Source organism: Copidosoma floridanum, unplaced genomic scaffold, assembly GCF_036245765.1.
Source record: "Copidosoma floridanum isolate Cflo_tuat_1 unplaced genomic scaffold, Cflo_Japanese_pri ptg000013l, whole genome shotgun sequence".
NCBI classification, from domain to species: Eukaryota; Metazoa; Arthropoda; class Insecta; order Hymenoptera; family Encyrtidae; genus Copidosoma; species Copidosoma floridanum.
In genome coordinates this window covers 27,076,009-27,091,916 of record NW_028321890.1, presented here as the reverse complement: position 1 = coordinate 27,091,916, position 15,908 = coordinate 27,076,009, and the positions used below count along the sequence as shown (strand labels likewise).

Sequence of the window (15,908 nt, the reverse complement as noted above, 5' to 3'; positions counted from 1 at the left end):
CCTCCTTTTTTTTTTTTCCTTTTCCATTAAAGCAAGTATAATCGTACGGCCCGTCGCTATGGGGTGCACTCGCGCAAACACAAAAGTGGAAAAACTCGGCACACCTATCGCCCATCGAGCGACGAAATACCAAGAACAAATAAACCACTGCCACTCTCTTCTCTGTCGTCGAGTGTCCTCTGCTGTCCTTGGCCACAGGCCAGAATTCGGCGACCCATCCGGTCGTCCCACCCCCACCTGCACTGTAAAATACCCCACGTAGAAATTTTCGGCCTCTATTTTGCACCGTTTCACTTTTCCAACATAGTCACCAAGCACATTGTATAGCACCAAAATAAGCCAAAGCCCCCACGTGGATTCACAAACGCAAACACTAGTAGAGTTCGTTGAGCAGGTACTGTTCGTCGTTCCAGTCGATCTGCTGGCAGTTGGTGTTGGCCGACGCTGCGGGCACGGCGTCGTGCTCCTGGACTCAACTGAGCTGGTAGTACTCGGGGGCAAAGTCGTTCGCCAGGTTGCTCAGGAAGTTAAAGTCCGAGGAGCTGTTGCTGTTGTCGGTGGCTTGCACGGGCTGCGACTGGGCGGCCGGATTGGCCTGGCTCGCTTGGAGTCCGGTGGCGGGGTCCGGGCCGTAGTAGCCGGCAAAGCTGGCGTAGGACGTGGGGTCGTGTTGGTTGGGGGGCTCGCAGTTTTGGGCTGTGGCGTGGGCCGTGGTGGCGGTGGCCGTCGTAGCGATGCCCGGGCTGGGGAATGGGTCGGGCGAGGAGACGTAGCTCGCCGGCATGCTCGAGGCCTCGCCGCCCTGGTGCACGTGCAGCTGAGCCCCTGTCTGTTGCTGCTGCTGCTGTTGGTCGTAGTACGGGCTCGGATGGCACTTGTTGGCAGTTGTCCTGTGCGAGTGGTGATGGTAGTCCAGCATCGCGGCAGAGTGCATCGACGCGCCCTGATGGCCCGTGTAGCCATCTGTCTGCACGTGTTGTTGTTGATGATGCTGCGGCTGCTGCTGCTGGTGCACGTCGTAGTAGTGCTGCTGTTGGTTGAGGGGGATGCTCGCGTGATGGCCTGACATGGCAGTCGTCTCGCTGGCGCTTGGAGACGACGTGTGGTGGTAGGTGGCATTGGCCGTCGGGTAACCGTAGCTGTTGCTCGACATGTATACGTCCGCGTCGCTGTGCTCGGAATACGCTTGACTACCTGTACCTGTACTGTAAGCTGCGCTCCCTGTTCTCGGCATGCTTCTGCAATACAATTGTCAAAAGAAAAAAAAATAATGGTTTATTTCGATGGTTCTTTTGCTTCCGTTTAGCCTAATTTGCAAGTAATAATAATTATAAATGTTGTACAACAACAAACGCAGAAATTTTATTTTTACATACGAGTAAAAAATGTCACTCGATTTCACAAATGTGTAAACTACCCTATCATCACAAGGACCCTCGACAAAGGCTGATGTTAACTTTTGAATGAGCTCCTGGATGTAAAAGAGTGTAAATTTGAGGTGGCCTCCGAAACTAACGTAAACATCACAATTCATCAAAAATTATTCCAGCTGGTACATAATGTACTTATGAAATGGCCTATTTTAACAAACGTACGCACACACTGTATGATGCAAAGTGTTGATTTCTAAGAAAGTATACTTGCTGTATACGGTCTAATTTGAGGCAGGTGTCGAACTGACTCCTGGGCGTCTGAATCTACCAGCTGTTTTGCATCAGAGAAAAATAAGCAAGTTGAAACGCAAGGTGATTGATGACCTCTCAACTCGTCTGGCAAAACAACTGAGCAATGAACTGAGACAGTAGATGTTGGTATTGTTTCTACCAAGAGCGCAGCTAACTTCAAAATGTTGAAAAAAAACGTCGGAAACAAAAAAAATAAAATAAATTTGTATCGCGTATGGGTATGTTTATATTGAGAGCCGACTACAATGGACAGCTTTTTAATGAGCCAGAAGTCAAATTGACATATCTGTACCTCAATAACTTGGGAGCCAACTTTACCCGACGTATTAATAACCAGGGAGCCAACTCGATCATACATTTCAATGATATGAAAGTCTAATCTATAAATTTTTCCCCTTATAAGAGTCGAATTGACGTCTTCGTCGACACATGGACTGATTAAATTTCTAATTTTCATGCATTAGAAATATTATAAACCGTCATAGCTCACCTCGCGTGGTAGGACGCGTGATAGCTGGTGCCCGTTTGCGCGTAACCATTGTAATCGGCAGTATTGGCGTACTGCTGATTGTGCTGTGACTGATACAACTGCTGTTGCTGTTGTTGTTGTTGTTGTTGTAGCTGTTGTTGTTGTTGCTGCTGCTGCTGCTGTTGAATCAAGTGGTGATTGTACATGGATCTGGCATTGGATCTCGCGCCGTGGTGATTGACGCGCGTAGTGGACACTGCCGACTGATGCCCCTGGCGTGCGTACTGCGCGTGCAACTCGCTGGCATACGTGACTCTGTGCTGGTGCTGCTGCTGTGGCTGCTGATTGTGATGGTGATACGCTGCTGCGACCGCAGCGTCCCTCGATCCGCAGTAGGTGACGCTCTGCTGGTTGTTGGCACCAACGACGGTCCGGTTGGCAACGCTGTTCCGATAGTCGCAACCTGTGGTGGTCTGATGGTACACCGCCTGTTGGAAGTGGCTCTGCTGCGGGTTGCCCAGGCTGGTGCGCGAATTGTGAGGCGAGACCGAGCCCCCTTGGCTGTTAACCGCGTGCAAGAGACCCGGTTGGACAGCACCACTCGTACTGGAGGAGGGCGAACTGCGAGGTCGCTGCATGACGTAGACCGACTGTTGTTGCTGTACGCTGCTCAGTGGGCTTCCTTGGAGTTGCACTGAGACGGGGGTGCTTGGGGTAGAGGATGGCGTCAGACTACGGGTAGACGAGCCCGGCTGGTTGGGCAGGGTTGGCGTCGCCACCGTTGAGTCCGGTAGAGCCAGCAGTACCCCGTTGCTGCTCACCGAGCACATGTTGTCCTTGGCCGAGTTGGCCGAGGGTGACTTTTTGCTCATGCTCGTTTGCTTGGGGCGATTCGGGCTCTTGCGCAGCTCGTTTTCGAGCTTTATCCTAACGTCCGACTTTTTCGAGCTGGACAAGCCGGGCGAGGCCACGTCGCTGCCTTCGTTCGAGCGCGAGTCCTCCCCGTCCACCATCATCTTGTCGAAGGTGCTCGAGACGCTGTTGGTGCTCCCCACGCTGCTTGCCCCGTTGCTGTTGGCATTGAAGCCGGAACTATTGTTGTTGTTGTTCGTTGCGCTGGGTGTGTTGTTGTTGCTGTTACTGGGATCTTGCACGGAACCGAGTTCGGTCACGTCACCGGACAATGTGCTACCAACGTCGCCCACCCCCGAAATATCACAGTTGTGGCAGCTCTTCTTCTCGTCCTCGTCCACCAGGTGCTTGCCCTTCTTTTCGAGTCCGTCGGACCCACCGTCTTTGTCGTCCCCGTCTTCTTTGGTCAGCGTCTGGCGCTTGTGCTTCATACGCCTGTTTTGAAACCATACCTTCACCTGAAATCACGACATCCACCTTGTATACCATAGAGACACTTTGTATAAAGAAAAAAAAAAAAAAATTATTTACGATAAAATCTCAATTGTTCCTCCATACAGTATTGTAATGGAGCTATTTGTATGCAAATGTGGGAGTGTAGGGAAACATCTATTTTTATTCTTGCTCACCTGCCTCTCGGTGAGATCGAGCGAAGCCGCTATCTCTATTCTTCTGGGCCGGCACAGATACTTGTTGAAATGAAACTCCTTCTCGAGCTCGAGAAGCTGGGTGTTGGTGTAGGCCGTTCTCAACCTCCTCGGCAGGCCGTTCTCTGCAAAGAGCACAATTTCAAGATTACAGTGAATGTCTAACGCTTGCCTCTCTCTCTCTCTCTTTCTCTTGACTCGTTTTATTCTATTTTTATACTTTTGGTCCCACCTCCCCCCTTTCGTTTGACATTGTTTGGCCGACTATGATTAACGAGGCTTTCCCATGTGTCTGCGACTTTGGCATAATGAGTGTGTACAATGAAGCCGTGCACGGGTCATCTTTCATTTTTCGAGGAGTATCGCGCAATGATCAACAGCTTCCATTTCGGTATTGATAAAGGCAATTTTAACAAACCACACTACCTCCTCCTCCTCATCGTCGTCATCGTAGTTGGTTTTTTTTTTATGACACTTTTGTCGTGTCATCCTCTGTATTCTGTATATTTTGTAAGCCAAGCATTAAATCTCGTGTCAGATGGACGAGGGGGCTGGGGAGGGAGCACATTCTGCGGATACTCGACTCCTTGGCGGAAAGTTTAGCGGCAAGTTCCGCGGTGAACAGGCGGACGGGGTAGGCGCGGGCGTTGCCGATGAGAGGCCGCGTCGCCTAATTGTTATCAGTAAGAAACTCGACGACACGATAACAAGAGGAGCTCGAGAGAACAGCAGCCAAGTTTGTAGCAGCCTAGCGTGTACATCGCTCAGTGTATTTTCCCCACGGGCGTATACTGACTCCCTCCACTTCCTTGCCGGTAGTTTGGAGTTGCGAGGGCCCAAGGTGATGGTCTCTCAATCAACAGTGCACTCTGAACTCTCGATAATTGGAAAATGCCTGGGTTTTACTACGTTAATTTCAGATGATGACAAAATTACGCTTCAGCTGGAAAAAATAGGCTGTTTTTCTTGACCACTCCCACAGAGATGCGATTAAAATCATATGACATTAATTTACCCCGAACTAGGAAACAACGTAATGATACAAATTGCACAATATTACTGATACGTTCTTAATTTTCAAACAACTATCCTTTTCAATGTCACAGCTGTACGTTTGACATGATCATACAATGTCAAGTATGGGTATAAAGTTTAAACTAGAAGTTAATCAATAATTTGGTCTCTGTATTCTAGAATATTAATTTTACTACTAAGCTCTAAAGAAAAATTTCCCTTTTTGTTGTAAATTTATCAATTGACATTTAAATCAAGTGAGTGTCTTTTGAAAAGTAAAAACTCTTTGAATATCACACAAAGTAGGTGTTATATACAAAATATTTTTTGGACTACAATATTCTACGTCATGTCATTCCAACGTTATGGGAGGCAAAAATTGTTTTCAATTGGCTAAAAAATCGTTACGCAGCAGCTGACATATTGAATCGGTATTAAGAGATAAATCGTTACATGCAAAAATATGTGATTGTTCTCGAAAACTATTCTTTCAAACCAAACGATGAAAAACACCAATAGTTTTTCCGTCCCCTTAAAAACGTACTCTTTCCATACTCTTTGCGTACAAATTCAACCTTATTTTTTTATGAAAACGAATTACTTCGAAGGAGGTGGAAAATCTTTTTTTCATCTCCACGAATCCAGCGTCCAGTACGACGTGAGTGACATTAGCATGGAAATCAATCAAGTTATTCCGAGCGAGTCGATGAGTCCCCGTATCTGCGCTGGGAGTGTCAGCTTACGCGCGTGTCCTTGTAATTTTGAAAACGGGGATGAAAAAAAAAGGGGAAAGGCGGAAGGCTTAGCACACATCCAGGTAAAATATTCATCAATTACTTATATATTCGGCGGAGAGCGAGAGAAAGAGCGACGACAAGCTCCTCCGCTCGCCCGCCTCCGACGCTTTACGAGGTTTTAATTCAGTTTTCGCAGCCTCGCTGTGACGCGCGTCTTCCTCTCCTGCCCGCAACTCGCCCGGCTTGGCTTAAGCTCTCGATATACACGCGTACGGATACGCAATATGGATGTAAGGGCGGCCGGGCTCCACAGGGAAACGGGGATATCCCTTTCAGAAGGGCTGGTCCACCCCCTCCCTCATACATAAAGAGCCCCGCAGTAACGCTCGCGTGTTTTTATAAACGTGTACGTATATAAATATATATATATATATGTGTGTGTGTGTGTGTGTGTGTGTGTGTGTGTGTGTCGCTTTGGCTCTCGAATCGGGGCGAAGGGGAGAGGGTGGCAGGATCCGACGAGGCATGATTGACGCGGACCTCATCAGCATTTCGCCGCCTGCGATTGGCTGGACGCTCGGAGCTGTCAATCAGACCAGCCCGGGACTTCCACGCCTCTATCACCCCGTCTCGTCGCGTTATACACTTGGGTTTTCGTGTGCCTATAATGCTCGGCCTATACGAGCGCCTCCTCTCGTTTTCCGAGTCTCCTCTCGGTGGCTGCCGGATACGCTACTGTTGTACCCCTAGACTCGCCTGTCACTCACTTTTTTCCGACTTGCCTCGGGATCTTACCTTCTTTCCTTCATTTTTTTTTTTTTTTTTTTTTCCCCTCGAGTCGAAGTTTGCCTCTCTCTATGCATCGTATATACATGGTGCGAGCTCGGCATTGTTCCCTTTTTCCTTCTCCTCGCGTCTCGATTCTCCTAATTGACGTAATTTTCGCGACACGCATCGTGAAACATCGGGAGCAAAAAAAAAAACAAACCCAAACCAAACAAATTAAAACGAAATAAGACGACGCTCGGGGTCGGGATAATTAAAAATTAATTTTCATCTTGGCTGGGGCGTAAGGAGCAAGTGTTTTGGATTCACTGCCGCGGTTTAGGGTGAACTCCTTCCTCGTCGAAACAATAACACGGCGGGTGGGAGGGGGGGGGGGTAAAGTACCCACCGACGCGCATAAATTAAGCCCTCGAATTAGGCTGCGAGAAGCCAACCGCGAACCTCTGCTACTGGCTTTGGCTCGCTGGAACCATCTTATTAGGCCCTCGGACGAAAATATATATAATGCCCGGCCGAGCTTGCGCGCGGAAATATGATATGTAAGTACACATTCGTACACCGATGCGCGTCGCGGGAGCGAGAAAGTGACACTCGCGGGGCGAGTGGTAAGCCCAACGGCGCTGACGGATCGCCGACGGACGTGCGTATTCGCGGAATGAAGACTGACAGGAGCGCGTGCTGTTGGAGAGAGAGAGAGAGAAAGAGGGAGTGTAAGGAGAGTCAGCCACGTAGGTGCGGGTATGAGTGCGTGCGAAAACGAGGGACGCGTAAAGATAGACGGTAGCTCTTGGTTGGCGTTGTGTGTAGGCTGGCGCATTGTTATGCGAGTCGCGTCCGCGTCCTCGGGCTTGTATCACCACTGGATGTATACATATAGGTATGTATAGACGTGGCGGGTTCTCTCCTACGCGGCTGCTTATGTTTATAAAGTGGTGGGCCAGATTTTGTATACTCGATGTGTATTTGAAACGCCTGGATTAGGTACACGTACACTCGAGACTGTATAATTTTGCAGATGCTTGCAGACGCTACCGCGTGCCCGTTGTTTTTGCGGAAGAGTTGGCTATTTTGAAACGTGACGCTCCTGTTCGTGGGTATCGCGTCCATTAATTAAGAAAGATGATTTTTTTTCTTTTTTTAAATTTTTTTTAGTTTCAATATTTGAACTGGAGCTGGGGCCAATGTCGACGGATGGGCGCACAGCGTGAGATTCTGTCGTCGCTTAAAATCCCTTCAATCTTTCGTGTTAATTTGAAATAGCTCGGCTGATGGCGTTCCCTTGATTAATGGTATACGTGGGAGATGAGGACACTTTCAACTGCATATTCCCTTTTCTCTTGTGACACGTTAAAAAGCACAGCTCGAAAGTTTTTATCCACACTTGACAATCGACATTTTTTTCCCCACCTCTGCAGTTTTACCACGTAAGCTTTCTTCTTGCATTGGCAATTTTTTTACTCTATACGCGTGACTGGTCGTTGTCGCATAAAGTTGATCGTACTACAATTATTTTTATTACCATTTTTGGTCAATCCTGACTTATTGAAAAAATTAATAAGTAAATAAATTTGTACACTTTGGCAGTAGCTGAAACGTGTATGGAAAACAATTTAAAAATGATCTGGTTTCGTATGATTTAAGTAGTTGCGAAATAAAAGTAGCAGTGTGCACAGCAGTGGCAGCCAGAGATTTTAAAAACGATATTTCAAACTTTCCTCTGAAATTACACAAAAAGCAGGCAGCTGTCATTTGGCCCTCACTCGCAGACATCCATCTTTTTTATCAAAAGGCAAGAGAGAGAGAGGGGAGATCGAGCCATAATTACGCGCGAGCCAAGGAGAAAGAGAAGAAGGAGCAGTCGAAGAAAACACTGGCGCCGTCAACCCCTTATGAGAGACGGAAAGAAAGAAAGATCCCTGGCTCCTCGGTGCTACGTATTAAACTTCTCTTTTTTCCATACCGCGTCAGTGTGGACTGCCACTGCTACGCCCGCTAAGTATATACCCAAGTTTCACTGAAAATAAATTTCTCCGTCTCGCTTCGCTCGCTCGCTCGTTATTTTTGGATGAACAAACGCTGGCCCCTCTCCTTTGCTCTCATTAACTCTTCGTTTTCTTCTTTTGACTTTGGCACTTTTGAGAAACAATCGCGATGCACTAGTGTGAGGGAAAAAAAAAATTGGCGATTCCTTCCCTTCGCTGAAATTCAGTACGTCCGTCACACGAAAAACTATACGTCGACCTTGACTAATCAGCCAGCAGCAAAAAATTTCTACGTTTGGCAAGTTCGCCATCTTAATTTCCTAAAAAACCCCATCTCTAAGCTCTTTGGACTCGCAACTAATCAACAGTGTGAGTTGTTACAATCTTTAAAACTGCATAACATATATTAGCTGTTATAATCTGAAACCATCCGATTTTTTTGGATATATCATTCCTAGACTCTTCCCTCAGTATAAAAGGAGTCTTGGAGCCAATCGATGTTGTTTTTTAGATCGAATAATGTTACAAGAACAACTGAGATGTATTAGAGGTGATTGCTTATAAAACACTCAATCTGCGAGTGAGGAAAATTAATATAAAACCGATAAAAAGCTATGAAACAAATAATGAATGACGATGGAGAACAAAAGAAATTTTTAATTTTAACTTGGATTACATCGTGACATCGGTCCTTACGGTTGCATATACAATACTGTTTCTCAAAATATTTTTAAAATAACATTTGATGTGGGTCATAATTGGATCGTAATGTGGTTATGTATCAGAATGAAAAAATTGAAACAAAACTTAAATAGAGCTTAAGTCTGTGACTAATAAAATTCATTACTACCAAAAGAATAGTTTAGTCATTGTAGTCCAGAATATCTTAATCATCACTCTTATTTGTGTGATGTTTCTTAATCCCGAAATAATTCTCCTCAACCAAATTAAAAAAAAAATTATCCTTCCATTGAGAATTCAACCTTTGAGAAATTTGTTTCATTCGAGTAAGACTTTATGTGCTTATGTATCTCAAGATGCATGGATGGTTAAAATTTATGACTGAGAAAAGCGTTTCATATGGTAGGAGAAACATAAGTCATAGTAGGATTATACTTGGCACATATTTCAAAAAATTGTAACATAAAGTATGGTGTTAGATTTTAGAGACTATAGCTTTGGACGATTTTAGGACTTTATAGCTCTTACGGAAACACCTAATGGTATTGAGATTGAAAGGCTTATTTTGAGGAGATTTTCAAGTTACAACGTGTCATATAAACGGGGTGTTAGGTTCGGCTTACATTGAATTAAATAGAATTAAAATATATGACAAGAGCTTAAGATTTAATATTCTTAATTCGGAATTTTCGCTTTTCTTTAACAAAGGACACCTACCTTAATTGTAATATCCTTCAAAGACACACTGGTACAAGCGTTTCCGATGTGAATTTCATTGAATATACACTGTATGTGCATGAAAGAATAATCGATACGTCAAGTTGTTTGGGAAAACTTAATACTTTTGAATTAATTTTGGAAGCTAAATTCGAATACAGTGGTAGAAAGATTCGATGCAGTTGAGCAGAAAGTAAAACTATAGTCTTTAAAAGAGGTGTAATAATTTTGTTAAAACGCAGAGAAAGCAGTGAAACTTTCCACAATAATTATTTAGAGTCTCAGTAAACTATGGGAATTTTTCTATATTTTTAATCACAATTTTTTTTATGGATGAAAAAAAATTGTAACTTTTACTGAAAACTCTTAAGGACAGCAATGAATTCAGGCTCGTTTTTTATTAATAATTGTAGTAAAAAATATTAAAAAATTCTCTCAGTTTCCAAACAATTTGAATAGTCATTGTTAAAATTTTTACTGTTTTCTCTGCATTAAAAAAAAAAAAAAAAAAAAAATCATTGAACCACCTTCAAGCAGTGTCATTAGTTTTTTCAGTTGTCAACATTTCTCTTGCCATCTCGCGTAACTAATGATTGATCGTTCGTCCTGTGGTACAGTCCCCAAGAAAAAAAAAAACAAAAAACCCTTACCCTTGGACCGCAAAAAAACAGTAGTTGTAAATTGCAAGGAAAGGAAAGTTCCCCGAAAAGTGCAAAAAGCGCTGGAAAAAGCATCCAGCACTGCATTCGCATTAAATTCTTACGATCCACGTATACACTTTCCGAAGGCTCAGCTCGCAATCTCCCTCCCTTCTCTCCCTGTCCTGCAACCCTCTCCTCCCTGGAGTATATACATACACCTTAATCTGCCATAAACGCGAACATCAGTTGGCAAAACGCTAGCGCGTGGCGGCAACCTGTAAATCCATTCGGTGCCATTTCCATTCTACCTTTCTAGCAAATAATTTCAGCTTCATTCTTCATTTAAACTGGCAGAAGCACGACTTTACTAAATATACATATATACACACGTTGAGACTAAACTATGTGTAAGTATAATACGTGCATCGGTATCGCACAGGGCACAATACGCGCAGCAATAGCGAGGCACCCTTATTTGCGTTCGCCCAAGCCACAACCGTACCCTGCATACTTTCCTGCAAGAAAAACTCTCGGCCCAGCCCTCCTATAGCTTCATCTTTAGACGTATACATATACACGTACAGATACCCCGTGCAACGCCTCTTTTCCTCCTTGGCCGTGGAATCGTTAATTTTCTGCTATTCGCTCGCCGTAAATTCGCCGACTGCCAGGCAGCGCTGGTATATAGCGCAAGAGCACCCCCACCCTCCACCGAAAAATAATACGATAAGGAAACGTTGACCATTATTCCCCGGGACTCGCCTCCTATACCCCCGTACAGTCGTTCTTCTTTCTTCTTCTTCTTCTTGTGTTAAAACAACCGAGCGACAGCGCGCGTGGCTGCTGTTGCTCCCCTTCCCCCGCGAAGAATGAAATAATGAAGTCGAACCCTCTCTCTCTCTCTCTCTGTTTCCCTTTTTTTTTTCTCCGCTCCTTCGAGGGAAAAGCCTCTCCCGCAGTATGCACGCTATTTACATACGCCAGATTATAATACGCGCAACTTCTTTCTTCTCGCCTGTGAATCACTTGCGTGATTTAGGCTGTTTGCGGGTTTACGACGCCGGAGACAGGCCGTATTACATGCAGCAAAGGACGATTAATCTGCGCGTTTTTTTTCCCCTCCCTCCTCCCGTTGATCGGACCGGCGCTCTTTGACAATTAAAATCGCACTCATATAAATATACTCTTGGCTCGAAAAACGAGGGCGCCGCACAATAGTCGCCGAGTGAAAAAAAAAAAAAGAAAAAAATGACCGGGGATGATCGACCCGCGGCCTTTTTACGATATCCCTGTAATTACGGACGCGAAAACCGAGGGTGAAAAATGAAGGGATGACCGACGACAGTGGGCTGCACTCCTGTGCGCCATACCTGCGTATATTACACATATATATAAGATATACGAAGTGAGAGAAGAAAAATGCGCGAGGCGCCGACGCAACGTCGCACAAAGTCAGCGGTATCCTTGTGCTCGGGCGGAGCAGCAGGTGAGGAAGGGTCGCCAACGAGTCTGCCGGTAATTTGTCTTTTGTTTGGTTGGGCCCGGGGCGAGGGAAAAATAAATTCAGTGAAGACCGGGGAGAACAAAAGACGGAAAGGAGGACGAGCGAGCGAGCGCCGTATAACGCACACGGGAGGTGAAGAAGATCAAGGGGCTTTTTCGTCCGGCCTCGAGGTCATCCATCGAAGGATCGAAGCTACGAGTCCTTGGGCATGTAATGTACGCGCGAGCGCCCGCGTGAAAAATGAGTGACGCCGGCAGCTATTCGTTAACAAATATGTCTGTGGTGCCGCGCTGCACCAGTGGCTCTTGTTCCACACTTGTGCGTCTGGGCACGTGAATAGAAAAAAATTCTGGATATATTAAGTAGGTATGATGTTAGAAGCGGTAGCAGCGGCATAGGCTCCAGATGGAGATTTTCACGGCTCGTCTTTGGGTGCGTGGGTAGGGAAACGATGGACCTTTGATTCGTCGAGCAGCTGGATATGTATCCATACCCTCAACCGCATCAGGCCGAGTTGAACAACTTTCTCGTATATAAAATGTATTTACGGCCGATGGAATTTAAATTGATCCACTATTGTCTCCGATACGTGCGCTTGGGTATTCTTGAGAGCCATTGTTACTAGCTTCTGTCGTTAGATCATCGTCTTTTTTTAATTTTATCGAGAGCTGTTAATTGCCAATTAATTGAGTATCAACCACAATGCATATATTATAATCACTCCTCTATTATTGGGTGAATTATCAACAACGAGAGAACAAAACAAATGTGTTTTTCTCGTCGACTGATGAAAATTACAATTCAAAACAATACTTCATCAGATTTATACTGTGAGACGTGCAAAGAACATATCTAGGCAGAGTACGATTTTCATCCCGGAGAAAGTTTTAATGAAAAAGACCGACAAACTCTGCCACCTTCTCTTTTTCATTTTTTTTTTTTTTACGTTAACATAAGTGTGTATACCTACGCCTTCGTGTAAACATGGGGAGGATAAAAAAAAAAAAAAAATCAAAACTACATTTGGAAATGATTTTCCGTCCCCCCAGGTTGGATTAACGAGTTTCAGCCTATTACCTCGTACAACACAAGCGTGTTCCTAAAACTATTATTGCACGTATAATTACTACATGTGTAAACGTACAGCTCGTGCAAAAAGGTGGGAAAGTCGTAAAGTCTCGCCTCTCAGAAACAAGGAGGCGGATAATAATACAACCGCGCGCTTGTACTCCAGCTGCAGCCATTCTGGGATAATTAGCGTCTGATGACGTACGTATATGCGATGTACAAGGTGAGGTTTCTCTCAGTGGGAAGAGGTAAGATCACATGCATCGTATATAGTGTGTGTATACAATGGGTACATCGTATTATAAACGCTAGAGAGTTCGCGAGAAACACACATATATACGTGTAACTGGTAACTGCTAATGTCCGTACGGCCTTATTACGGATTTATGAGAAAGACGGGATGAACGTGGGTACCGCGGGTGCAAAGACGCCAACAAAACCCATACGTAAGTACATATAGGTACGTGTAGGGCCATTGGTTGGTCGGTTGTCCCAGCCGAGTTTACAGTCCGCTCGAGCGGATGTACGGGGGCTCGTTGGCTGCCGGCTTTCGGGTGGCTCTCATAATCAATTAACAAACCCACCGCTGTGGACTTACCTCGTGTATATACACAGAAGGAGAAACGAGTGGGCGATATTGTACGGTTGTTGTGTAAGCCGGCGCGGAGAAGGTTTATTTTCCTCGCGTGTATATATTTGCTTTCCCTCTTTCTCTTGGTGGTGTGTATGATGTATACGGAACGCGGGCGCGCGCATTACGGGATAAATTGAGCTGGCGATGAAAGATATATGAGCTGGGGTTCGGGAGCCAAAATACCAATTCCGATTGTTAGGCTTGTACGTACTTGTGTGTCCCTTCGTTTGCTGGCTGGCTCGCTTTGGGGATATAATATATTATACACTCACTATATAGGCACCGTATACTTTTTCTTTTGAGCTTTTACATGTGAATATGGGTATGAGGTGGATATTAAGTGGCGGACTTTTCTACAAATGGCACAGTACGCGTGTTTCTTTGATTTCATTGGGTCATTGGAGTCGATTGGTAATTTACGTGTGAGGATAAATAAGGGGTTTATTGCAAAGTTAGAACCTCAGCTCGCCTGAAGGCAGGGTAGCTACGAAGCAAGCCGATTTTACGAAAAAAATTAGAAAAAAGTTGTTCGAATAAACAGTGGTGAATTATTCAGTCCTTGCCGTTTGCGTCGATAAAATCTCAACGCAAAGAAATTCAAACATTGCTAGCTTAAATGATGTCAAATAGGTTACCACATATCGAAAGAATAAAGGTTACCGAAACGAGTCCATCGAAGGCTTGTTGGTTGCACTAGAAGACATGGGCTTGGTAGATATAGGTACATGGATAGATATAATTATGGTTACAAAATTAATCAAATGATGAAGAATATGTATACGAAAGGGGATGCGGATTGGTCACTTTACAAAATTCTAACTATCCCAGTGAGAGGTACCTTACCTAAATCATAAATGTATCCATCCCATAATTTTTATCAAGATTATTGTAGCAACTCTCATCAAATTGGTTTCTCAGTATACAGTTGTCAGAAAGTAGGAACATTACAAATTTTTGCGTAATCCAGAGCAACAGGATAAAATCAACTTGACGATACGAGATTTCGAAAAATATCTTGAAACATAGGAAAAAAAAATACCGTCTTGTTCTTTTGAGTGATCTTGAACTTATTTTTAGTTACTCTTGGCTTCCCACCAAGAAATCTGTATCGTATTTTAAAATATTTTAAAACTTTAAAAGATGACGTAAACACGTCAATGATGAATTTTTTAGTTTCACCTAAGGATTCAAATTTAATATTCATGATTCATTTCACTCCAAGTACATAATGCTATGGAAAGCTTGAAAATATTTTTAAACTCAAACATTATTACACGCCACGTTTTAACTCTTTAAGCAAATTAAGATTTTTCACACAATGATTCCACACAAAATCGTTATCGAAGCAGCTAAGCGGACTCGATAAATTAAACAATCTATCTGTAGTGCGATAAAAAAGAAATCAGCATATTGTTATTCATCGTAAAAATCGACAATGCGTTTCATCACAGCGACTGAATTAATTGGATTCTCGATGCGATTAGCCTTTTTTTTTTAATTAACCAAAAAACAAAAAAACTGTCGCTTTTCTTGATGAATATTCTTATACTTTTCATGAATGTACAGTCGTGTGACACTGTATGGCTCCTGAATCTCATTCCAAAAAAGTGTTTACAATGTAATAAATGATATCTAGGACAGATCACCGTACATTTTGTACTTTTACACTGATGAACACAATCGACAAGAAAAATCTCTTGCATGATTCTGAAATTCGATTACAAACTCATTTTGTCGGGCAGAGTATTACTTGGCGTAATTATTTTTTTTAATAACCCTTCCAATGGTAACAGCGAGTCCATGATTGAAGCTCTAATGAACACGAATAAATCATAGTATAAATAACACGCGAAGCCCCGCCATTTGTAACGAAACCCATTGGAAAAATTACTTTAATATCCACACCCACATCACATACACGTATACATCAGGACAAAATTGCTCATCGAGCCACGGGAAAATAAAATCAAAAGCCGGCTTGTTAAAAAATTATACCCCAGCGTACGAGACCAGAGACAAAAAAAAATAAATAAAAAAAAGTAGTAATAAATAAATAGAGCAAAGAGGAGAGGAGGGTGCTCGAGATTATGGGAGGCGGCGACGAGAAAAGAGAAAATCGTCCGAGATCGTCGCTATTATCCACCTGCCGCTATTTTTCACGTGCCAGAGCATCTCGGCGGATGGGCCGATGCAGCAACGAGAGAAACAAGGACGAAGGATGGGCATTAGCATAGCGTTTAAAAAAAGTGGCTCTCTCTCTCTCCTCCTCTTCTCGTCGACGATGCACGCCATAATAACAGACGTCGAGCTGCGCCTCTTCCCATACCACTACATTTGCGGATGAGAGGAAGAAGAAGAAGAAGGGAGATGGGCTCCTCGGAGAAAAAGGACGAGCGTGCGCGCTCGCGAAAGAAAGGATATAGCTGGAGGA

The 15,908-nt window shown here is 44.1% G+C and overlaps 1 protein-coding gene across 1 annotated transcript in view; it reads right to left on the bottom strand.

Moving 5' to 3' along the window:
- Nucleotides 1-400: 400 nt before the first annotated feature.
- The window catches only part of LOC106647278 (uncharacterized), a 36,167-nt gene continuing 20,659 nt past the window's right edge, over nt 401-15,908 (bottom strand). The window contains exons 2-5 of the mRNA XM_089590771.1: nt 3,696-3,838; nt 2,370-3,524; nt 2,176-2,303; nt 401-1,238 (exon numbers count right to left, since the gene is read on the bottom strand). Coding sequence (XP_089446897.1) covers nt 473-1,238; nt 2,176-2,303; nt 2,370-3,524; nt 3,696-3,838 — 2,192 coding nt within the window. The 3' untranslated portion in view covers nt 401-472. The remainder of the gene's footprint in view (nt 1,239-2,175; nt 2,304-2,369; nt 3,525-3,695; nt 3,839-15,908) is intronic.